General features: G+C 46.3%; 1 protein-coding gene across 2 annotated transcripts; it reads right to left on the bottom strand.

The window, feature by feature from the left end:
- Positions 1-310: 310 nt before the first annotated feature.
- On the bottom strand, positions 311-25060 carry ARFRP1 (ARF related protein 1). 2 transcript variants are annotated; one of them, XM_083619227.1, is made up of 8 exons: positions 24860-25060; positions 19334-19433; positions 18055-18142; positions 17442-17524; positions 16075-16156; positions 14182-14252; positions 3132-3232; positions 311-1334 (listed from the first exon to the last, which is right to left on the bottom strand). In XM_083619227.1, exons 2-8 carry the CDS (start codon positions 19424-19426, stop codon positions 1247-1249), a joined length of 606 nt encoding a protein of 201 aa, XP_083475353.1. In that variant the 5' UTR covers positions 19427-19433; positions 24860-25060; the 3' UTR covers positions 311-1246. The 2 variants fall into 2 exon arrangements, with proteins under 2 accessions (XP_083475353.1, XP_083475354.1); XM_083619228.1 differs by lacking the exon at positions 24860-25060 and adding an exon at positions 24568-24588.
- Positions 25061-25882: the final 822 nt, after the last annotated feature.

Below are 25882 nucleotides of genomic sequence, written 5' to 3'. Positions count from 1 at the left end.
GGACTCGCCAAGCGGGTGTCTCGGTTCAGGGACAGCTCATGGGCCGGTTAAACGACCCCCGTGGCCCGCTTGTGGTCCATGGGCCTTAGACTGCCGACCCCTGCACTAAAGCTTCCACCAGGCCGAGCCAGCTTGGCAAAAGCTGCCCTAGAGAGAGGGCGTTTCAGAGGCCATTTGCATCACAAATGAATGAATAATCTAGGTAAAGCAGGAGTCAGAAGCTGCAAAGGGTTGGGCGAGCAACTTTCATTCATAAGGAGGGATATTTGAGCAGCTCTGCCAGAGAGAGGGAGCCATGAATTCTGCAAAGTTGTACAGAGGAATATGAAACTTTTATTGAAACAACAATCCCTGTATGGTCTCCCTGGACCCCCGGGGAAATGCACAGAGCATCTCAGTGCCAGCCAGATACAGAAGAACCACAATTTTCTTCATTTGACTGAGACAAGAGACAAAACGTTTTCCGAATGCAGCTTCCCTCTAGCAAAGACCACTGTGGGAGCACAACATCACAGGGCAGGCTTTGGCTTTTGGTCTCTGCAATGCTGCAGATCAAATCAGAAAAACCAACTGGAAATATAAGACCAAAAAATAAAATAAAAAATCAATTTTGATCCTATACAGCAGTTTCAGCCAAGGTGGTGCCCTTCAGATATTGTGGACCACAACTCCCCGTTAGCCCCAGCGATGCCTCAGTCCCACCGTGGGATTTGTGACATGTTCTCGTTGTTACAAAGGAACCGTCATCTCCCACGCCAATCCCCACTTTGCCTTACAAACACCCTTGGGCCTCTGCCGTCAATGCAATTCTGGATTTTGGAAGGCAACTTCCAACAGGAAATAGGGATATTAGTCCCTGCCCTCCCCCCCAATCGAATCCAAACACCAATTTCCATCCGATTAGCCATCGCAAGGACCTTCAGTCAATTCCACAGGTTAAAAGCGACACAGAAGGAGCTCAAGGCCTGCACTCTTACAGTGCGCAGGTGCACAAGCACAGCTGATGATGGTCACACCCCTTAAGAGCTCAGGAGAGAGCACAGAGTAAAGACTTCGGTGTGACTTCTCCTGTCAAGGAGTTCTCTTGTGAGACACCAAAAGAGGACATTCATGCCTTGAGCCCAGGCCAGATCTCTTTGGGGGGGGCGGGGTTGGGAGAGAGAGGGTGGGGAGGGAGAAAGATAGAGAAAGAGCCGTGAGTCTGTGCGGGACAAAGGTGTCCAGTGCTCAGTTCCTCAGTGGTCCTTTACGTGATGTCCTTCTGCCTGGGGGGGCGATGGATATTCCTCACCACGCACTTCACCATCCATTCGATCCCTTCGTTCACCCCTTTCCTGAGAACACACAAAAAAAGACCCTTAATCCTCCCCATCTTTGCAGTGTTCCTTCTGCCTTCAGAAATCCTTCCCATCACCCTCTAGGGCAGTGAGGCTAAACCTTTTGACGCTACCACCCCCTTGGTTCCATAAACTCACCCCCCCCATTAAAAAGCATTATTCAGAAAAGCAGTTTGCATGACCCACTAAGGAAGATGACAACACTTTTAAATTCAATACAGTAACAACTCATTGCACATTTATTCAAAATCCAATTAAAATTATTTAGTCTTATTCATTTAATAAAACTGGTAAACTTGATACCAGCTTTTCAAAGTCTGGTTGTCATTTACACTTCCGGCACTCCCCTAGAGGAACACGCCCCCAGGGACCTCCCAATTTGGGAATCATGGGTCTAGGGTCTCCCCATAGCCCCTTCCCTTTCCCATCTCCTGCTGTCTACATCTATGCTGCAGAAGGGTGGATTTTGAGAGCAAACATGCTATATAAATTCTAATAGTAATAATACTAGGATAACATCACACAGGGGCTCTTGATGCTCCAGGTCATGCAACTTAAAAGGTTGCATAACACAGGCTGGGTCATTTTTATTCGAGGTCACCTTGCTGGGTAGCCACAGGTGGCCAGGAAGTCAGTGCAGGTGAGGGCAGGAATAGGTGAGGGAAGCCCAGGTTTCTCTCTTCCTTCGCTGCCAGCCCTCTAGGTTTCCATTGTGAGCCCTGGAGGAAGGGAGGTTTCATATTCCGCAACTTGGACAGAAACACAGCAGGCTGGCGGCGAAGGAGATAGAACCTGTCAGGGGACTGCCATCGGAACAGGGGAGGCAGCAGGATACAGAGAGCCTCCGACGCTTCTGAGGAGCAGCTCATCGTCCAGCGGTGAGGAAAGCCACACCTCCAGTGGAGGGAAGGGGCCAGCCAAGCGAGGAGAGGGCTCAAAGATGTTGCTGAGAGCCCAAGCGCCTCTCCTAGCCCGGCTGGCCACGGGGCACACAAGCCGTTTCCGTCACCCAGCCTGCGCAGAGGGGTGAAACGGAAGGAGGGGAGGCAGAGACTTGGGGTGTCTAAGTTCTTATGCTGGGGGAGGGGGGAACCGGAAGGGGCCACTCCCGGATTCTGCAAGTGACTAAGATGGACATGAACTTTGTGGTTCTGCACTGTAAATAGTTTGCACCAATAAAACCTGTCGGAGACAGGTCGGAGTCCTGCCTGCTTACTCACGAGCAACCACCAACAGCATCTGACAGAACCCTTTGTCCCTTTGCCAAAGGCACCCCGGTGGTGCGTCAGTGCTGGCTTTCCCTTCTCTGCAGCCGGCACACAAATGCAGGCTAGTCAGTATTTCTGTGGGCTTCCCACTTTTGCCAGCTTGTTCATAAGCCTTGTTTAATCACCCCTTTGTTCTTTGCCAGGGTTTGCCTCCCGACTGTTGTTGTAGCTCAGCACTGCCACTCCTTGCCAGCTCACACAGGTCGCTCGGCGATCTTAAGGGCCAGCTAGCGAATTTAGTGGCTGAGATCAGATGCAGCGTCAGCCGCTATGCCTCATCAGCCTCAAGGAGGCAGCCTCCCATGTAAGCCACCTCTTTTGGTGCGGTCAGAAAGCAATCTGGCAGCAGGCCTCCCCCTCGACCTCAAGGGTAGACGGTGCAACCACAGGCCAGGGCTGGTATTTCCCCTCTATACCATGATAGAGTAGAAGGGTTCTGTCTTCATACTTCTCCAGCCTATGACGGCATCCACATGCACCCTCTTTTGTTGCTGCTTTGCATGATGGGCTGCCTTTCTCCACTTACCCTGTCAGAGCAGAACAGGCTTGGGTCAGGCAGTCTCTCTTCCCGATTTTGTTGATGCAGTCGCTAAAAGCTGTTTTGATGTCAGGGATGGACAGGCAGCTCTGCAGGAGTAAACGAGGGAGTTACTGTCAGAGGCTTGTCCTTTTACAAAGCACCTCCTTCGCTCACTTACAGCGAGTCTCCCTGGACTGGGAAGCCAGGGCAAGATATATTGGATCAGCTTATGCGCTGAGCCAAACTCTAAGGACCTGAAAATCATCTAGGCCAGACTCACTGCCAGACACAAGCCGCAGAGAGAATTGTGCAACTCTACTTTACTCAGAAGCCTAGCCAAAGCGTGAGTCTGCTCATATTTAGGAAGCAATGTAATGCTAAGCCCCTTTTAGTCATTAAGGCTATTCTCTGCAGAAACAAGGACATCTGTAAACAAATGCACATGTGGTGTCAGAGCGCCATGCAACCGGGAACTCTGCTTTTTCATGTTTCCTAATAGCCTAGAACCCTGTCAGTGCACATTGCAAATGTGTGCGCCAACTTTTTATTTTTAATGCACCTTTTATTTAGGCAAATAAGACGGGGGGAAATGAAACAATGTCAGCTGACTTTAACAATAAAAATGTTCCACTGACCCCGAGTTCAATGTATAGTTTAACAGACACAGTCCATATGTTCAAACAAGTATCCAAATGAAACTGATGATTTTAAGCTATACGTGCAAATGCCAAGTTAAGTTTTCAAAATGCTGCGCAGACGTTACTTCTGCCATCCTTACAGCAATTCTCATGGCGTTTTATTTGGGCAGGCTCTTGATGGCTGTAGTTAAGTTGCCAGAGATACTGCAGGTATCAGTGTCAAACTTTATTTTGGTCATAGACCAGCACAAGATAAAACATGTGGATAAACAGAACACATAAGACTCAAAACAGGTAAGGGATAAAAACTAGTAATTAAAAGCATCATGTTTTCTTTTGTTTACTTTAAAAAAATGTTTCTGAATTGTTCCATCCCACACTTAAACCGCAGCTGCTGGGAGACAAACAGGGATTTACGATTAAGTGGTAAATCAAACATATAGTACCAGGGCTGAGAAATAGATAAGGAAATACGAGTAAGATGTTTTAAAAGAAACTTCCTCAGCTGTTGTCAGATTGCTGGGATTATAAAGAGGAGGAATCGTCCACATCTGCGCAAAGTTGCGTTACTGCTTGGCCATTTACCGTATTTTTCCCTCTATAACACGCAGATTTTTTCTCCTAAAAAGGAAGGGGAAATGTCTGTGCGTGTTATTGAGCGAATGTGTGGTCCCTGGAGCCAAATGGCAAAAAAAATCAGGCAAAAATCAAATCGCGCTTCTCGGAGAAGGGAAACCTGAAAAGAGGAAGTGGCTGCTTTCCTGCATTCTGCCTCAGGGTCTTACTGCCCACCCTCCTCTGTTTCCTTGCTGTGTTTGCTCAAACGGAACAAAGAGCAGGGAAAGCCCCTCCCCTCCAGGCAAGCAGAGTGTCGTCTCTGTGCTCCGGTGCTGCTGAAAACATGCAGGAGGGAGAGAGAGAGAGAGAGAGAGAGAGAGAGAGCTGGCTGGCTTGGGTGGGTAGGTGAGGGAAAACTTTTGCCTTCCTTTCCTCCCTCCCGTTATACCCCTCTCCTGCATTCTTAGCCAGCTGCTTCTCTGCACACCCCTCTCGTGCTCCTTGTCCATTCTGTATTTTTCCTTCCTTCCCCACTTAAAATGTGGTTAAAAAGCATGGATCCACATGGATCCTCAGGATCTTTGCATTGGGTCACCCCAAATTCACCATCAGATCACATAGCATGTCCATGGCTACAGCCTGCCCCCCAAAAATCACACACGCACTGTTGCCTGGGGCTGCAATGGTGCAAAAATGTGGTTAAAAAGCATGGATCCACATGGATCCTCAGGATCTTTGCATTGGGTCACCCCAAATTCACCATCAGATCACATAGCATGTCCATGGCTACAGCCTGCCCCCCCCAAATCACGCACCCACTGTTGCCTGGGGCTGCAATGGTGCAAAAACGTGGTTACAAAGCATGGATCCACAGGGATTCTCAGGATTTTTGCATTGGGTCACCCCAAATTCACCATCAGATCACATGTCTGTGGCCACAGCATGAAGCACAAAAATGATACATCCACTGTTTCATTCAGAATGTTTTTTCCCTTGTTTTCCTCCTCTAAAAACGATGTGCGTGTTATGGTCAGGTGCGTGTTATCGAGCGAAAAATACGGTAAGTTAAGACATTTGTGTTTAAGTTCAATGTCATCATTGAGGAAAATTCCAGAGTTCCAAAACAGCAGGAAGAGGTCTATGAAGCAATAATTACTGAGAGGGATTTGTACCGAAGGATCTCCAGCAAACTGCCTTAGGACAGAGATGGCTAAGTCCTCTGGGTATTCAATTAGGACGACATAATAAATATAACGAAGATAGCAGGCGTCATGCATTCATGGAAAAAAGCAGTGTTTGGAAGAGGCTCAGGAACCAAGACAAAAACCCAGCAGACGGGTTTTGGTGAGATACTTCCCTGAGATTTTGATTGTTCATGGAAAATGCAAAGCACTTTTGCCATTCCTTTATATACACTCTCGGTCTAGCCTAAGCCATCTCACTGCAACTCGGTGAGGCAGCTTGGGTGGAGAGGGCCCAGAGCTGGGGTTTGGGTCTGGTTCCAGAGGCAAACGAGACCCATTCTTCAGTGCAGCACAAACAGCCCTCATTGCAAAGGGGAAAGGCAAATGTCATGTGCCCAGAGCTAGTAGTAAACGTTGAACTAAATGCTATAATTAACAAAACAATGTAATGCACCAAAATCAGCTAGGAGCCAATCCATTTATTGTGGCATAAACTGCTATGGGCTATGAGCTTTACTCATGCTGCTTCTGAATCCACCTAATTAGTTAATTAACTGCATTTTTGCCCCACCTGCATACTTCTCTCCCCCTCCATTTTATCCTCACCACAACCCTGTGAGGTAGCTCAGGCTGAAATACATTGGCTGATCCCTCAGTGAGCTTCATGGTTGAGTGGGGATTTGAATCCTAGTCTCCCAGGTCCTAGTCCCACACTCTAACCACTACATAACACTGCTATCACGAGTAGCAGCCACTGGTGTACTTCTCTTTCTCCAAGAATCTATCCAATTCCTTTTTAAAGCCTTCCAAGGCCACGGCCACTGCCACATTTTATGGAACAATGTTGTTTTCCAATAAAAGGGGCGAAGATGGTGGAGTCAGACAGATCTCCTGAGGCACCTCCCTGGCAGAGTACTCAACCAGCAGTGCATGCAATAACTGCAGAATACAGGGCAGGACCTCCATGTGAACAGGTTCATGCCGGCAAAGTATAGGTATATGGATACTAAACAGCTTGGCTTTTTTAAAAAGTCGGAACCAGAACTCTGAATGCCAAAGGAGACCGGATAGGCTCCTGCGTCCGTCTCTTAGGTCTGTGTGTGGTCTTGCAGATATCATCTTTGCAGTGTTTGTGTGCTGGGGGGGTTGACACAGAATGCTTGGAACTCAAGTCTAAAACATTCCTTCCCGTAAAAGCGTCCAGGTCATCTAAAGACAAAGGGATGGGAACCGGCCCCACTTAGCTAATGGAGCAGCATGACGTTATAACAATAAGTACACAAGAGCACAAAGGTGTCCCTGTAAAAGAACCAGCATGCTGCATATTAGATATTGCACAATCCTTAGGAAACCTTTCCCAGGCAGATCCATTAACACAGCTGTGTGCCTGAGGGTTTCTGGACTCAACAGCACTGAATCTCTTAAGCTCGGAAAATTGTTTATCCATCTGTTCTCTATACATTCAGACAACTCTTCATATATTGTCAGCAAACTTTGCACGATACGGACCCCGAGATCAAGGAGCAGGTCTGGGTCTATGTTTTGCTTCCATGAGACACCATTTTGAACCAAGATAGCAGGCGGAACCTTCCAAAGGAGATTAGCACATCATTTACAGCATCCTTAACTGCCTGGAGGAATTGTCTTCAGAGGAGGTCCTGGCATTCCCCAAAGCAACTGTTACAGAGGAGTAGGCTGGTCAATTGTTATGGACCGGCTGGACGAAGGGGAATGGTGGGAGGCAGCAGCTGGGGAACCCCAAGGGAAGAAGGCTCAGAGCCAGGGGGTTGGTGGTGGTGGGACGACATTGAGGGGTCAAAGGCAGAAGAGGGAGCAGACTGGGAGGAGGAAGTGTCAGAAGCTGAAAAGGTAATAGGGTTTAGGGAACAGGAGGCGGCTGTGCCAGAGGGTAGTCTCTAGACCAGCGATTCTCAACCTGTGGGTCCCCGGATGTTGTTGGACTACAACTTCCATCATCCCTGAGCTCTGGCCTTGCTAGCTAGGGGTGATGGGAGTTGTAGTTCAACAACATCTGGGGACCCACAGGTTGAGAAAGGCTGCTCTAGACCATGGGTAGGCAAACTAAGGCCTTGGGGCCGGATCTGGCCCAATCGTCTTTTAAATCCAGCCCGCGGATGGTCCGAGAATCAGCGTGTTTTTACCTGAGCAGAATGTGTGCTTTTATTCAAAATGAATCTCTGGGTTACTTGTGGGGCATAGGAATTCATTCATTTTTTTTCTCTCCAAAATATAGTCCGGCCCCCCACAAGGTCTGAGGGACAGTGGACTGGCCCCCTGCTGAAAAAGTTTGCTGACCCCTGGTCTAGACCCAAAGGCAGGAGAGGAGGAAGGCCAGGAGATAGAGATGAGATAGGATGCTGAAGAATCCAGGGAATCTCCCCCTCCTGCTGCGACCAGCTCCTCTCCCCCCCCCTGGACTCCCAGAACAAGTAGAGGAATGAAGAGGGCAGAGCAATGAGGGACTAGATGAAGGAGCGCAGATTGCTAGGGAAGGACCTGGGATGGGGAGGAGTCTTAGGGAGCAGGAGGAAGATACAGACCTCCAGTCCTCACAACTGCCTCATTCGGGGAAGACCTACTGGGAAGGGTTGCTGTGCTCACCAGGCCTGCGCTCTTTTGTTTCCTGGAATAAAGATTTAACTTCACTGACATCGGGCGCTTTTATTGTTTTATTGCTGACCCACGCCTCACTCCAGCTCCTGACATCAAAAGACACTGAGACGGAGCAGGGGGTCTGGGGCCCTAGGAACAGAGGGAGCTGCCTTTTGCAGAGGCAGACTATGGGCTCATCTAGCCCCATCATAGCTACACTGAAAAGGGATTTAGAGACAGCCTCTCTCAGCCCTGCCAGGTTATGCCACGGATTTGAACCGGGGACATTTTGTATGTGATTTTTTTCTATGTAATAATAATAAAAAATGTCTATATTTTAATTGGACTTATGTTTGTGATCATGGTATCTCCCCTGCCAGGTATGTAATTGGACTTATGTTTAATTGTTTTTTAATTATTGCCTTTTCGTAAGTTTTTAGCTACCGTAAATTTCGCTCCAAAACACGCACTTTTTTGCTCCTAGAAAGTAAGGGAAAATGCCTGTGCGTGTTATGGAGCGAATGCACGGATCGGAGCCATGGCTGCCATCAGTCAAGCAAAGCGGGAGCCGCTTACACACTCTACGAGGCTCTCGCTTTGCTTGCTTTAAAGCGACCTGGAGCCGGGGAGGAGGGAGGGAAGGAGAGTCATGGCAGCAAAGCCGGCAGCAGCCGCTTACACGGGAGGAGGGACGGAGCTAGCAAAAGTCCGTGCGCTCTCTAAACAGAGCAGTGAGGCTGCAGAGGGATGGCAGGAAAGATAAAATTTAAGCAACCAGCAGCAAAATAAAACCAACCTCGAGCTCTGAGCCAGCGCAGTGAAAACCAGGAAGTAAAAAAAAAGGCTGGGGAGGGCATGAGGGAGAGGGGGAAACTTCGCAAATCCCCCCCCCCCCCGCGTCTCAGCTGATCCGCGGGACGGAGCAGCTTATTTTCAGGCAGGATAGATTTGAGCATTGTCTGGGTCCTAGTGCCCCTACCGCTTTTTTGTGCTCCATTCTATTGCTGCTGGTGGCTGCTTATCATTCAGGCTGCAAGGAGGAGCGCTTTTACACAGCTAATGGCGAATCCCCTGCAATCCAAGTCCTCCTCACTTGCTCAAATCTATTCTGCCTCAAAACAAGGAGCGGAAGGAAAAGGCTGCAAACTGTTAAATGGAAAAAAAACCCAGGCACAGGGCAAATACCTTAAGTATACCTTTAAAGCAACAGTGCTCTTCCCCCCCCCCCCCGCTCAGCTCGCAGAAAAGCTCCTTCTCCACACACCCCACGCGTGCTCCTTGTCCCTTGAGTTCTTTTCCTTCCCTCCCCACTTAAAACGTGGTTACAAAGCATGGATCCACATGGATCCTCAGGATTTTTGCACTGGGTCACCCCAAATTCACCATCAGATCACATAGCATTTCCATGGCTATAGCCTGCACCAAAAAACACACACGCACCCACTGTTTCATGGGGCCGCAATGGCGCAAAAACGTTACAAAGCATGGATCCACATGGATCCTCAGGATTTTTGCATTGGGCTACCCCAAACTCACTGTCAGATCACATGTCTGTGGCCACAGCATGAACCATAAAAATCATACATCCACTGTTTCGTTTAGAATATTTTTTCCTTGTTTTCCTCCTCTAAAAACTACATGCGTGTTATGGTCAGATGCGTGTTATAGAGCGAAAAATACGGTATGTCTATCTTAGCTGTAAGTTGCCTTGAATCTTGTTGGGGAAAAGGCAGAATGGTGATGATGATGATGCAACACAGATGCTGCACCTCTAAGCTATGGCTTTCAGTGGCCCTGGCACCCCCCCACCTCCTTTGCAAGACAAGAGAGGTGGAGCCTCAGCAAACTCCCAAGTAATGGCAAGTCGAAGGTTGTCAGCTATAAATGGATAGGGATGGAGTGGCCTGGGAGTCACGAGGGAATGAGAAATTGGGCATCTGACCAGTAAAAAACAATCTGCTCAACTGAAAAGTCAAATACCGGTCAAGTATTTTTAATTTGACGCATTCAGCAGGTTTGATGCCTGAGCTAATTAATCATTATTGTGAAATGGGGAAATTGTGATGAATAACATTAGGCAACTGTGTTATATGCTGGATGTTGAAGTCATTAATACTTGCATTAATTAATTAACATTAATAGCTTGCATTAATACTAGGTCTCGAGATGGAGAGAACATGCAGTCTAATCGAAATAGTCACTAAATGCTGTTGATACCTGGCTAAACCAAGGATCCTGAGATGAATGAATGGCTGACACCAATTTTTGAAGACCACCCTTCAAAGATCTGCACTGTTTGCCAACTCATTACGGAGCCCAGTTCAGTGTTTTCTCTATATGGCCCTAAATGACTTGGGACCGAATTATCTGAAGGGAGGATGCTGTCCTGCTCACAAGTTGAGATCTGCCAGGGAGGTCCTTATGGCCTAGTGATATATGGATAATGCTGAATACAGAACCCCATGTTGGTGCTAGAATAAGCTATTGCTGAAGCCTCCTGCCCAGGTCTTCTGAAGATCAGTTTGCTTTCAAAAGTTAAGTTTGTGAAAGATGGAGAAATGCATGGCTACGCTTTAATCTGACTCTGATCTGGATGTGTTGGATTAATTTTATTAATATGTTTGCTGGGACACCCCCCCCAATTAAAATAATAATATAAACCTCAGTTGTTAGCCAGATCTGTCTCCAACCTTAAGTGAAGGACATGGGTTCTCCTTTTGAGGCCAGCAATAGAAGTAAAAAGTAAACATTGCAGCTTTTGTATAAGCAAAGCCAGAGATAAATTTTGGATGATGCTGTGTTTGTAAAATGAGGCACTTCCTAGCGGTTGGAAATTAAGTGCCACATCATCCAAGAACAGGGCCGATCTTTTTATTTTTTCTTCTCCCCCCCCCCCCGCAAAACACCAATAGGAAGAAGAATTCAGAGGAAGTTGCTCACTATTACTCAGCACTATTTTGTTTGATCCTAATAAAATCAACTTATTACTCACTGAGAATTTCTCCTAGACGAACACAGTTTATGATTTCGTTTGTTTATTCCTCGTTCCTTTGTTGTTTTTGGCTCCCATCCTGGAAAAGCACTGTCAGGGCTACGGTAGATTTTTCTTAATTTCTTTCCAAAACACGAAAACAAATCAGAAATAAAGGAAGACGCCTCTTTAAAAAATACAACTGGCTTTTTTTTTTTAAGAAAAGTTGCTTTGTTAAGGATGCAGGTCAATTCTTCAGTTAACATCAACCTCAATATGTAAAAAAACCCCCACTATTTCACCCTGTCTTCCTCAGCTTCGCACGCTCTTGGTTTTTTGGACAATTCACTGGAGCTGGTGGGAGTTGTGGTCCAAAACATCAGGACGTCGCGAGGTTGGGGAAGAAAGCCCACCTTAGTTCCTATAGCAAACAAGGTGGGAGTCATGGGCTGCTAACCTTGGTACCTGGCAAATGTGTTCCTGTGTGGAGATCCCTGCAGCAGAAGCAGCAAGAAAAGGCCTCCTGGGCATGGAGAGCAAGCAGCTAGAATTCTTGCCTTTGCTAGCAATGGGCACCATTGTTATTTTTTAAAGGGACTGCATCCAACCAAGATGTCACATTAGTTCAAGGACTCCTCCTCTATAAGCTGCCCTCAGTCTGTTCTAGAGTGTCAGAGAACTGCCATCAGCTCAGAGGTGAGAGGCGGAAGGGCAGTTGTGTTACAGGGAGCCTCCGAAGATCTTGGGAAGCAGTTCTTCCTCTGGCGATGAGGGAAGCCAGTGGGGAAGGGGGGCAGGGATCAGAAGATGCTAGGGAGAGCCTCAACACCGAGCCTGAGCAAAGTGGAGGGGAGGCAAGTGCTCTGTGCAAGTCTCTTTGTGGTGCGAGGGCACACGCTAGTCTGGCACATTCCACAGATGCCGGAATTCATCCCTCGTAGGCACTCGTTGCAACACTTTCGCCAATTCTTTACAGAAGCGTGCGTACCGTAAACCAGAGTGGAACATCTGACGCAAGCACAAAAGAATTCATAAGCATGACCCAGTTCTTCATTTAATTTTCGCTTCCACATTCCAGACTGCTCAAAGCACCTTCTTTGGGCAGCAACCACCTAGTACTGCCACTGAGTCAAGCTACAACATTTAGACAAAAGGAATTGGGAAAGCGGAATGCCAGGAAAAAATGGTGCCAGAAACGTAGCGTTTCCTTTGTATGTACGTCAGTAATCCGCCACCACCCTTCTGAGAGGAAATTCCAAAAAAGGTTCGCTCTGTCTGCCCAAGCTGCTGAGAATCTTTGAGCTATGGTGAATAAGGAGACTGCTGTTCCTTGTTTCGATGATAGATGCATTTCATCCCGGAGATTTCGATGTGCACATTTTACTTCTGTATGCATAAAGGTTTCTGCAGCGGAACTCTGAAGACCTTTAGTTGCCACATTAAATTGGGTGACGTGTTTATTTGGCATAAGCTCTTGTGGACTGCAAACCATCAAGTGCATGAAATGAGAGTCTCGGCTGGATTAGTGTGCGCATCCGCCAGCACAAATTATGTGTGCGCATGTTCACAGAGTCAGAGAGGACATTCAAGGTGCAGACCTTAACAGTACTGTAGGGTCTATCCCGTTTTCAATGAGTGACTGGCTCCCCCTAGAGGACAGCATGGGGACACTGGAGCTGTTGGGATTAATAAAAGCTACAGTGCCAGTCTTCCCCCAACCCCGTGCCTTCCAGATATTGTGAACTACAACTCCCATCAGCCCCAACCAGCACAGCCATGGGGAGGGAAGACAGGCTACATCAGAATTCCTAGTACACTGGATACCACAGCCAGGGCATCAAAGAGTATGACATATCTTGCCCCTAGCATGCAATGCTTCTTTTCTTGCATATTCGTTCACTTCAGCCAGAACTGAAGAAAGATCAGCTTTGGGATAGATTTGAGCTTCAGGGTCAGGGATTAGAGTGCAGATCCAGAAACACTGGGGGGCAGCAGTTTCTCCCTCCCAGAGACTTTGCTCTGAATGCACCTGCTTTTATGCTCACCACTGGAGGGCTGGCTTCCTGTGTTATGGGGCAGTAAACTGATACCTAGGGGACGCGGGTGGCCCTTTGGGTTAAACCACAGAGCCTAGGACTTGCTGATCAGAAGGTCGGCGGTTCAAATCCCCACAACGGGGTGAGCTCTCGTTGCTCGGTTCCTGCTCCTGCCAACCTAGAAGCTCGAAAGCACATCAAAGTGCAAGTAGATAAATAGGTACCGCTCCGGCGGGAAGGTAAACGGCGTTTCTGTGCGCTGCTCTGGTTTGCCAGAAGTGGCTTAGTCATGCTGGCCACATGACCTGGAAGCTGTACGCCGGCTCCCTCGGTCAATAAAGCGAGATGAGCGCCACAACCCCAGAGTCGGCCACGACCGGACCTAATAGTCAGGGGTCCATTTACCTTTTAAACTGATACCTATGTCACCAAAAACACACTTGTCAGGCAAACACATACAATCCCAACACACCAACTCTTCCCATGGAAGGAGACAGAAAAAGCTGTATTTGGCCCTACTTTCTGGAGGCAATGGGAAGAGCAAGACAGAGCAGGATAGCTCCCCTCCAAGAAAATACATTGTTGTTGTTTTTTTTGCACCCCAGACCACCTCTCCTGGTTTGAGGTCACCTGACATAAGACCACTACAAACATCCAACAGCCAGTTTATACAGAATGCACAGGGAAGGACAGAAAATTTTCAGGTCGCATTTCCTGGAGGCTACTGAAATGTGTAGCTCACAGCAACTATGTCTGGTAACTAGAAAGTCACAGAAGCAGCCAGAGAGGGACAGGCTGAGATTACCAACTATGTATCAGTGAAAAGACATATGTATCCTGATGGAAAGCGGGACCTAGTTTCTGTTCCATTTTATAGATTTTTTGCTGCTGAATTCTTATGCCATTCTCTTCCCCCTTATTGTTGCTTTTATATTTTAGCTGTGCTCAACTTTGCTAGCTACTTTAGAGGGCAACAGAAAAGTAGTCCTGAAATACTAATTAGAAATTTAAAACACCACTAACTGGGAACGATTTTGAAACAAATGATGATCTCACCTCCACGTCTTGCTTGTTTGCCAGAACCAACAATGGAACACCTTCCAGGACTTCACTAGTTACCATCTTCTCTGTGAGGAAGATGAAAGGGAGAAGAGAACTGGGTTATATCCTTGGCCACAGCTTGGCCACAGTCAAGGAGGACAGCTTAACCACAAACATACATTTGGATGGCAAGTTAAGCCAAACCTTGGCTTAGCTCAGCAAAGTATGGGAGTAAAAGAAGACCAGGGAGGAATAAAATGACTACAAGTTCCTCTCTGGAACAGGCCATTAACAGAGATCCTGTGTATGTCAGAATGAAAACACTTTTGCACTGAGGGCTCAGTGGCAAGAGGACATTTGTAGGGACTGAAATAGTTAAATCGTTTAGTTAAACTGTATTGAAGAGACAGATAGGTAGCCGTGTTGGTCTGCCATAGTCAAAACAAAAAAAAAATTTTTTTTTGTTTTGTATTGAAGAGAAACTGCTAGGTGGAAAGAAAACAAGGCCATATTTGAAAGGGTTGAAAGGGAGCGATCAAGCTATGTTAGAGATAAGAAAACATTTGCAGACATCAGAAGATAGGAGAATGCAACCAATCATGCTTTAGAAGCTTCAATGAAAATGGCTGATTGTGTAAAATAGGGTAGCAACAAAGGGAAGTAAATGTGCATATAAAAAGGTACAAGCTGCTAATTGGTTAGTGTTCCTGAAATGATGCTTTAAGACAGTGTTCTTAAAGAGTGGGTTTGATTATTTTACACTGCTATATCTAAACTTGTATTACGTTTGAACCCTTCAGTGCAGTGACTTCTGCACTGGGATTGCCCACCCTGCACGTGCAAACAAATGCTTATTGATTCACTGCCTTGCTATTATTGGCCTCCAGTAAGGGAACCTAGATATTCCCCTACACATTCATATCACACTTTTGATCCAATTGTCCGCAACTAAACTGTAGCCTATGCACAGCTGAGGGGAACATCTGGAGTAAAAAAGTTAAACGAGGGGTTCCAGGAAAACTAGCAACTCTGGGAGTTTGCACGCTGTTTCGGCTCTTTAGCTATCCTGCTGCATATTCTCTCTCCCCGCCCCTTGCTATTTTTTTATAAAACAGCTGTTAAACAAGTATTTCGTTTTATCAGAAATGAGTAGATAATAACTAGATAACAACTAGATAGATAATAACTCATCAGAAATGATTAGATAATAACTGAAGTTATTAGACTGTCTTTTCTTCACAGGGGGTAAGTTGTGGAATTTATTGTCGGGTTGACTGCTGCTGGGAAGAAGTCCACGTAGCGCCAAGCAGACTGGTCCATCAGCACAAGTATTTCTGCTTGCCTCATGGAACAATCTGCCTTCCCCTTCCCCCACATGCTGCTCTAGGTGTTTTCCCACCCCAAGAGCCAATTTTGGGAAGCATGTGCGAGGGAGAAAGCCCTGTTGCAACACAGAAGTCCTTGTGTGGGGTGGCGGAGCTTGCTAGTTGAATTCCACCCTCTGAATTTTATTTATATTACTGCTTTAGGTTTTCGTATTGTACAAATATTACAGTCTGTGTTTATTTGTAATTTATTATGTGTATTGTAAAGTGCCAGTGACCTTTTGATGAATGGCAATATATACAGATTTCTTAAATAAATAAATGATAGCGTATTATTTGGAAAGCTATGTTGAAAAGGCCAACCATGTAACCAGCTAGCTGCACTGACCTTTAAAATGACGTTATGCTGCAAGGAGAGGAAGAACACATATCTTTGCTTGGACATCTCTGGACTTAATTGGGGGCTTCAACTTTTGCTTTGTGGTTGGCAAAGTCACAGGAATACACTCTGCTTGTTTCAAGCAGTTTTAAGCCCCTCCCACCCTACACAGATGAATTCCAGGAAAACTCCCCGCATGCTCACCGAAAGCTCGTTTTGATTCCGAAAGCCTTTCTTCATCGGTGGAGTCGATAATGTAGATGACGCCGTGGGACTCTGCATAATACTGAAAATACAAAATAGGAGCTAAACCAAGTTGTTCTCCTCATCTATTTCATGGGACTGCAGGGTCAGAAGAAACTAAACCCTAATCCTGCCCAGCTGCTTGCCGCTGACAGTTGCCTGCACAATTAACTCCCTGCAAACTAGCAAGCACACAGTCCTTTCAGAATGCTCTGCGCTATAAGCAGAAGCCAAAGGTGTGCACTTATGCCCCAGAGACATATGCCAAAAGCATTGCTGTCAACTTTTCCCTTTTCTTGCGAGGAATCCTATTCGGAATAAGGGAATTTCCCTTAAAAAAGGGAAACGGTGGCAGCTATGCAAAAGAGTGCAACAAAGTATGTAGCTATAAATTGGTCACAGAAAGAAAACTAGATGCACATAACAAGCAGACGTTAAATTCCCAGGATTAAACAGTCTATCTATACAGTTTGTTAAACAAAAATATAAATAAGTGCATGCATACATACATACATACATACATACCAGTGGACATCAATAAGGCTATTGACTGCTTTCAGAGCAAAAACATAAAGCTCTCCTGGGTCATTAAAACAAAACCATGGGGACAGTAAAACTTTACTTTTGCTAGAAAAAAAGCAACACTACATTTTCAATACTTGATAGCCTGGATAAAAGCTATTTATTGTTCTTGCAAAGCTCTTAACTTAACTAGGCTCTGATTCCATGCTACAATTACACAGTGACTTCATTTATATCCAGCCTTTTCCCTTCCTGAACTCAGTGTGGGATATCCTTACAAGTAACTTTGTCAGGTAGGTTAGGCTGACAGGTCGTGACTAGCCAATGGCTAGGTGAAGATATGAACCCAGGCTTCCCCAGTGCTAGTCCAACACCCTAGCCACTAGGCAACACTGGAAAATTTGTACCACTGAAGCTCACATAAATACTAGGATGAAAGACTCCTCAACTCCCAGAAACCCACACTATTACAAAGAAATTAGTGGGATGGCACAGAAAAGACATTTCATTTGCATAGTCTATATCCTTGCATGAGTCTTGTCTGACGGTCCCAATACACTTTGGGTTGAATCCGGACTTTGCGGATCTTCATTCCCCATTAAATCAAAAGTCAAGTCATGATTAACTTGTCCTATTGGGTTTCGGTGAGGATCAAGTTCAATGAACTTCGTCTGGATCCAACTCCTTGTGTGCTGCCCGCACTGACTGAGAAGCGCAATTAACTGGGGAGCTCTCTTGCTACAAATTTCAAAGGGACCATTATTAAGATGGCAAGGCATTACTGAACACACAGCCGTCATCCCTACCTTATCCCAGAGAGATTGAAGCTCCTCTTGTCCTCCAAGATCCCAGAACATTAGCCTGGCTTTGCCCACATCTATAGTGCCAACTAGAAGACAGACAATAACCCAACATGGGCCTCTTTTTTGTACAAAGAGAAATCCTAAAGTCCCCCAGAGGTGATGTTTGTCAAGAGCCACCACTAGAAAACTACCCAGAATCCTCCACAAGATGCATGGGAGATAGAAGTTTGGTTTATTTCCTTAGGAAGAGAGGTTTTGAAAACCACTGCTCCAAAGCCAATGAAAAACACTTGAAACCTGAAGCAGGAATAGGGGGAAAGCAATGAGGGAGAGTTGACAGTGCCCACAATGAAAAAAAAATTGTTAAAGTGCAGAGTCATTAATTAAATCGGATAGGCTAGAGAGAAAACTCTGTGAATGGACAGCTGTGTTCTTTCCCCCCTGGAATCTTAAGAGAAGCACTGTTATCTTCAGAATGCATATATCATGGCCTTGGATACTTCAAGCAGCTGCTCAAACTCCCTTTTTAAACTTTTCTAAATAGTTCCCCACCCCGTCAAGGTAAACTCTTATCATCTTAAACCTTATTTTCACTTGCCAAACTAGATTCACTTACTGTTCAAGCCCACAGTAGTTGTGATTTTGGATAAACTCATTCCTTTGTAGTTCCTGTTAAATCTTGTTTTAGTCTGTTCAAGGAAGGTCTGGAAAAAAACGGAAGCAGGGGAGGAAGAAGGAAAGCAGGTCGTTAAACTAAGTGCTTTCTGGGACATAGGAAAACTTTATTGTAAAACTGGAATTCCAAGATTTATAGCTCTGCAATCAATCAATCAAATCTAGCTGCTGCTAGCCAACAACCAAAAATTCTGTGACCAAATTAGCAAACTTACATAATCTCCACTGAAATAAGAATTTCCTTTTTATGGAATATTATGGAGTTTAACATTTAAACCGGGAAAAGAGTGGCAGGGGTCCATAACCGAGAACACGGGGACAGAATAAAGCATTAGTAAGACAGAGGTGTGCAGTCTCACAACCCACCCTAACCATCATTCTGCTGCTTCACTGAGCTAAGCCATGGTTTGTCTTACAGTCTGTCTGTAAACCATGAGCCCAGATTCAAATGCCATGCTAAGCCAACCCATGACTGAGCTCAGCGCACGGCAGAACGACCAGGGAGCAAGGCAGCCACAACTTCCTCTCCCAGAGCTTGCGCGAAGCCATTTCCACTTCAAACCAGGCCAGAGTTTGGCAGTCCTTAGACACCTTTTTTTTACTCCAACACTGTATGAGCAGAAAGCAAGTTCATGCAATGGATCTTTCATTTCCCCTTATTTCCCCCCGCACCCCCCCAAAAAAACCCCCTCTTCAGTGGGTTAGTGAAACCTACAAAACATCATGGGCCATGTTGGATGGGACTGCAGTGGGTGGATGGGGGGCAATCACCCAAAATCAGGCATAACAGACTCAACCCAAGTTCAAGAAATTTTCCCCTGCCTTCCACTGCACAGTGTTCAGTAGATCTTTCTTGCCTTCTTGGAACACTGGATTCCTTTGCTACAGGAATTCTGAGCAAACTTTTACCCACCAAAACCCAAGACGATTGAGACCCTTAATTTTATATCTGCTTGCAACAAAAATATTATTATGCAAGAAAATTACTAGAAACTCAAACCAATGAAGAGCTGGGGCAGGAGGGGTTGGACAGCTGACCTAATGATGCTAATTGTGTGCTGTTTTCCTGAAGGATTTATCCTCCTAAAATTAGAATTCGGGATTAACTCATCTTACCTAGCACCTTGGAAATTACTACATGATACGTGAAACCAGACAAGGTAGTGAGGAAGAGGAGAGGGTTCTCTTTCCTCCTCCACCAAACAAGCATTGGAACACACCGTTTTACCAGCATTGTCCAATCCGAGGATCAAGATGCAGTATTCATCCCTTCGGAACATATACTTGTAAAGCCCGGATAGCAGCGTATACATCCTGACCCTACAAGCAAAAATATCAAATATTAGATTGCTAGAAATGTGTCCTCCCCCTACAGGCACATTATGTTCCTGACCCATCTCAGGAGGACATGACTTGAGGCCCTATGCATGCCGCCCAAACAACATAAGAACAACTTTTCTGCACCTTGGGGAAACATGTTCACTGGTGTGAGCAGGGGCCAATCATGCAGACTGCAGTCAAGTCAGCTGCTACCTGCCTGCTGGAAGGAAGGCAACCAGCCCTGCAGGGAGCGCACCAACGTCACGCTTACAACTACCCGGCCATTTTAACCCTCAGCTACAGTAAGCCTCATCTGAGTACAACACCAACGTTCTTGTGGTGTAGGTAGGAGGATGTTTCAAAACCACAGTGTCGGCTAGAAAATAAAAACACAATGAAAAAAGAACCAGCTGCAGGTGGTGCAGTTTCCCCATGAATATATATAGCCTATTTGAAAAAGATAACATCAGCCTTCTGAACCAAGGCAGATAAGCCTGTGGTCTCTTTCTTACATGTAACTATGTTTAGCATCTAGTGAAAAGAGTACATGCATTCCTAGATTTGCTTTGCAAGAATTTGTATTTAATTGCATACACAAAAGATGAAGAAGAGTTTGGACTTGATATCCCGCTTTATCACTACCCTAAGGAGTCTCAAAGTGGCTAACATTTTCCTTTCCCTTCCTCCCCCACAACAAACACTCTGTGAGGTGAGTGAGGCTGAGAGACTTCAGAGAAGTGTGACTAGCCCAAGGTCACCCAGCAGCTGCATGTGGAGGAGTGGAGATGTGAACCCGGTTCACCAGATTACGAGTCCACTGCTCTTAACCACTACACCACAGAGAAAGCCATTAAATCATTCATTATTTTAGGTGTGAGCTCATTTCATGAATACAAGGACATGGCTGAGCAGTCACTGAAGTATCATGTTTTAATTACAGGTGCTGACTACAAATTTAGAACGCACAAGTTGCATTTAAAACATTTCTATAAAGTTCAAGTTGTCCACTTTCTATCACAGCCTTGAAGCACTAGCTTCAAGGTAAAGGTAAAAGGTAAAGGACCCCCTGGACTGTTAAGACTAGTCAAATTTGACTATGGGGTGCAGCGCTCATCTCCGCTTTCAGGCCGAAGGAGCCAGTGTTTGTCTGCAGACAGCTTTCCAGTTATGTGGCCAGCATGACTAAACCGCTTCTGGCAAAATGGGACGCTGTGACGGAACCCAGAGTGCACAGAAATGCTGTGGTAGCCACAGGAAAAAGAAAAGGAAAAAGAAATGTCATGCAATAAGTGAGTGTGCTTGTGAAGTGTCAGAGCAAGCAAGGAGGTATCTTTTTGCAGGCTGGTAACTTCTGCTGAATTATTTGCAAGGCTGTTCTCTCATTTACATCACAATTGATCGTCCCCTGAGGAATAGTGCCCCGAGTGCATTAAAGCACTGATAACTTATAGTCATCATGACAATACAATCCCTGAACAGAATTTTGTTTTTGCAGGTACGGCAGCTGAGCCACACTGCAGGAAACATGAAGTGAAACAGGTGATCCTAAGGAGACTGGAGCTCTATGTTGCCTAAACGGGAGGTTACCAGAGCACTTGCAACTGATGCTAAGCTATCTCCATCCGGGTTAAGGTCCCAGGTGGAACTAATATTTAGTAAGGTGGGACAAAGGGCTCTGCACAGCAGAGAAAGCATCCCTGGTCCATTAAAAAGAATAGTAATAAGAAGAAGAGTTTGGATTTGATATCCTGCTTTATCACTACCCGAAGGAGTCTCAAAGCGGCTAACATTCTCCTTTCCCTTCCTCCCCCACAACAAACACTCTGTGAGGTGAGTGGGGCTGAGAGACTTCAGAGAAGTGTGACTTGCCCAAGGTCACCCAGCAGCTGCATGTGGAGGAGCGGAGACGCAAACCCGGTTCCCCATATTAGGAAACTACCGCTCTTAACCACTATACCACACTGGCTGAATTTTCAATCATGTAAATAATTTGTCAGTTAATTTAAATGATTTATTATGTTGTTGTTGTTTAGTCCTTTAGTCGTGTCCGACTCTTCGTGACCCCATGGACCAGAACACGCCAGGCACTCCTGTCTTCCACTGTCTCCTGCAGTTTAGTCAAACTCATGCTGGTACCTTCAAGAACACTATCCAACCATCTCGTCCTCTGTTGTCCCCTTCTCCTTGAGCCCTCCATCTTTCCCAACATCAGGGTCATTTCCAGGGAGTCTTCTCTTCTCATGAGGTGGCCAAAGGATTGGAGCCTCAGCTCTAGGATCTGTCCTTCCGGTGAGCACTTAGGGCTGATTTCCTTAAGAATGGAGAGGTTTGATCTTCTTGCAGTCCATGGGCCTCTCAAGAGTCTCCTCCAGCGCCAGAATTCAAAAGCATCCATTCTTCGGCGATCAGCCTTCTTTATGGTCCAGCTCTCACTTCCATACATCACTACTGGGAAAACCATAGCTTTAACTATACGGACCTTTGTTGGCAAAGTGATGTCTCTGCTTTTTAAGATACTGTCTAGGTTTGTCATTGCTTTTCTCCCAAAAAGCAGGCGTCTTTTAATTTCATGGCTGCTGTCACCATCTGCAGTGATCATGGAGCCCAAGAAAGTAAAGTCTCTCACTGCCTCCATTTCTTCTCCTTCTATTTGCCAGGAGGTGATGGGACCAGTGGCCATGATCTTTGTTTTTTTGATGTTGATTTATTATAGACAACGCTAATTGGATTTTCTCCCTCTAGCTCCAAGGCATATTTAAGCTTCCCACCCCTGGTCAGCTCCTCTAAGCTCAACCAGAACTTAACTTGATGCAGGACTCAGGCCCAGTGTTTGTTTTCCAGCACCACAAGATGAACTGAATTCTGCATGACCATCTACCCCCATCCTTCCTCTTTATCATCCCTGCAATACATTTTAAGACTGTAAGCTCCTTGGGGCAGGACCTCTCTCTCTCATATACACTTTTTAGAATGGACGCTCTGTGATCTTTGGATAAATGGTGACAAATATATTTTAAAAAATCATGGCATTGTAACAAATATGTGAAGCAACAAAGTGGGGAACAGAGGAATTTACACTTTTTACATACTTGTACTTGTGTGATATACATAAAGATGTTGACCCAGTGTGCAGTGGTCATGAAAAAGGCAAATTCCATGCTAGGAAAAGGAAAAGAACTGAAAATAAGACTGCCAATATCATAATGTTGTTATACAAATTTATAGTGCAGGCTTAATTGGAGTACTGTGTACAGTTTTGTTCCCCCTAAGCTCAGAAAGGCTATTGTAAGGTTGGAAAAGAACCAGAAAAGGACTGCCAAAATGATCAAGGGGATGGAGCAACTAACCTATGAAGAAAGGTTTCAGGCTTTTCAGCTTAGAAAGATGAGCAAGAGGCAACAGGATAGAAGCTTATAAAACTATGCATGGCATGGACACAGCAGACAGAGAAAAAATGGTTTTCTCCCCTCTCTCGTGACACTCAAACTCGCAGGCATCCAGGGAAGCAGAGTGTAGGAAGGTTCAGGACAGATTTTTTAAAGCACTTCACTAAAGTTAAACTTAGTGATGTATGGAAGTGAGAGCTGGTCCATAAAGAAGGCTGATAGCCAAAGAATTGATGCTTTTGAATTCTGGTGCTGGAGGAGACTCTTGAGAGTCCCATGGACTGCAAGAAGATCCATTCTGAAGGAAATCAGCCCTGACTGCTCACTGGAAGGACAGATCGTGAAGCTGAGGCTCCAAGACTTTGGCCACCTCATGAGAAGAGAAGACTCTCCTTAGACTCTTTTTCTTTCTCCCCACAAGTCCTGAAAGGGTCAGGGGGCATTTCCAAGGGCAATACTCCTCAGAAGGCCACAGTCCAACAAACAAACAGACAAATATTCCCTCAGGAATTCCCCATGAGGATTCAAAAGGGCTTTGTTCTAAGGGAAGACCCCGTATCAATGTGGAAGCATTTATAAAAGCAGTTAACTCTTCTACATAGCTGCAGTTTATTTATTATAGAATTATGTCATGAGTCTGTGAGGACTTTGAAGACTTGAAGACTTTCCCTGGAGGATGAGTTGAGTTACTGGGTGGATGAAACTGAAAGATGGGCTTATCCCTTACCAATTTTCATGAGGCTTTGACCTTAGCCTCTTAAGAAGACATATCTGCCTGTGTTTTATCAGGTTTTCAATTAATTGGCAAAAGGAACTCCTGAATTATGCAGCTTCAGAAGAGTTTCGTTTTCTGTAGAAAAGTGTAACTTGGCTAAGGCTTGCAGATGGTGCTAGCCTGTTTTTCTGCCAACATCTCACCAGTCCAGAATTAAATTACATGTTTACTTGTAAGCTGGAGGAGACTCTTGAGTCCCGTGTACTGCAAGAAGATCAAACCTCTCCATTCTGAAGGAAATCAGCCCTGAGTGCTCACTGGAAGGACAGATCCTGAAGCTGAGACTCCAATACTTTGGCCCCCTCATGAGAAGAGAAGACTCCCTGGAAAAGACCCTGATGTTGGGAAAGATGGAGGGCACAAGGAGAAGGGGATGACAGAGGACGAGATGGTTGGACAGTGTTCTTGAAGCTACCAGCATGAGTTTGACCAAACTGCGGGAGGCAGTGGAAGACAGGAGGGCCTGGCGTGCTCTGGTCCATGGGGTCATGAAGAGTCGGACACGACTAAACGACAAACAAGTTAAACTGTGGAACTCACTGCCACAGGGGGCAGGGCTGGCTACCAAACTGGACGGCTTTTAAAGAGGATTAGATAAATCCATGGAGGAGGGGGTTGTTGAAGGCTGCTAGCCATGATGCTCTCTGCCTCCGTGCTTCTGAGTACCAGTTGGTGGAAACCACAGGAGGGCGGCTCTTGGGCTCGGATCCTGCTTGCTGGTTCCCCATAATGGGCATCTGGCCGACCCATAGCTGTCAACCTTCCCTTTTTTTGCGGGAAATTCCCTTATTCCAGCGCCGTTTCCCGCTGCTATCCTGGATAGATATCCCGTAGGCTGTCCCCAGGACAGGTGAGGCTGCTGATCCCTTATTTTCGAGGCTCCCCAGGACAGGCGAGGCTGCTGATTCCTTATCTTCGAGGCTGCTGATCCCTTATTTTCAAATCTGAAAGTTGACAGCTATGGGTCGACCACCGTGAGAGCAGGAGGCTGGAACGAGAGACGGGCCACTGGCCTCATCCTGCAGAGCTCTTCTCACGTCGACAAGGAGGGGCCTCTGAGCATGTGCGAAGTGTTTCCCTATTGAATGGCTCCGAGCATGCGCAGAAGGCGCTTCCCCGCGCCCCCCTTTGAGGAACTCCAGGCAGCTCGGCTGGGCCGTGAGCCCCGGCACCTCTTTCCACCCGCGGCCGCCGAAGAGTAACGGTCGACGGGGCGGGGCAGGCTCACCTGCCCAGGTGAGTCGCTGGAAGGCCGCACGACTTACCTGAGCTACCTCAGCCAAGCCGCCTTCAACGGCTGCTGCTCGCCTTCCTCGTACCACCCCTCCTCCTCCTCCTGCTGTGGTAAAGGCCGCCCCGCGCAGGGCGCCCTGGGAAACACAGTCCTCCTCTCCCCCGCGCGGCGCGGCGGCTTCCGAGGTCGTCTGCCTGCCCAGCACTACAATACCCAGCGTGCATCGCGCGCGAAGACGCGCATAAACGCAGAAGCCCCGCCTCTTAGGCCGACGTGCGCGCCGGGCACCAGGGACAGAGCGGAAACGGAAAGGCTGGCGGACCCAAGATGGCGGCGCTCGTCTCTGGTGCGCCTTCCGGCTTCCGGGCATAGAGTTGGGTCTTCCCTCGTCTGTGTGGTTGCCGGAGTCTGGAGTCGCCGGGGTCGCGGGGGCTGAGAGGGAGCCTGGCGGGGCCAGGGAGGCGGAATCTGCGCGAGGCCTTTCGTCCAGCCCCCCTTGCGAGCAACCCTGCGAGGTAGGCCACCTGGGGGGGGGGGGTTGCCGGGTATCTCTCGGGGAGGTTTTGGCACAGTCTGACCCCCTCCTTTGGTAGTCCTCACAGAACTCTAGCCCAATGGTTGCCATTAATTTGAATTGATTTTTTTTTAACCAATGCAAAATTATAACAAAAATTACAAACATTGAATCCAAAATAATACAAACAAGAAAAAAAAGAAAAGAAAACAGAACACGAAAAAAGAAAACAAAAAAGAACAAAACACACATCTACAAATAAAACCATATCATCATTCTAACCTAGTCATTACATACATATACACATACTGACTTCCTTCCTTTGTTCTAAGACCTCAAAGTTTTTGCTCTTACTAAATTGTTGTGTCTAATGTAGATTACTTCCATTATTGTACTTTTTTACACCATTTTTCTTTTTCTTTAACCCTGTAAAGCATTTTTCTTTAACCCTCTAAAGCAAATAAATAAATAATAATTTGATTTGATTTTGATTTTAAAATGAATTGATTTTAGAAGGCTGTGTTACCTTTATTGTTAGCT

This window comes from Podarcis filfolensis (assembly GCF_964270895.1).
Source record: "Podarcis filfolensis genome assembly, chromosome: 6".
NCBI classification, from domain to species: domain Eukaryota; kingdom Metazoa; phylum Chordata; class Lepidosauria; order Squamata; family Lacertidae; genus Podarcis; species Podarcis filfolensis.
The sequence above is the reverse complement of the archived record's forward strand: the minus strand, read 5'-3'. Positions and strand labels throughout refer to the sequence as shown.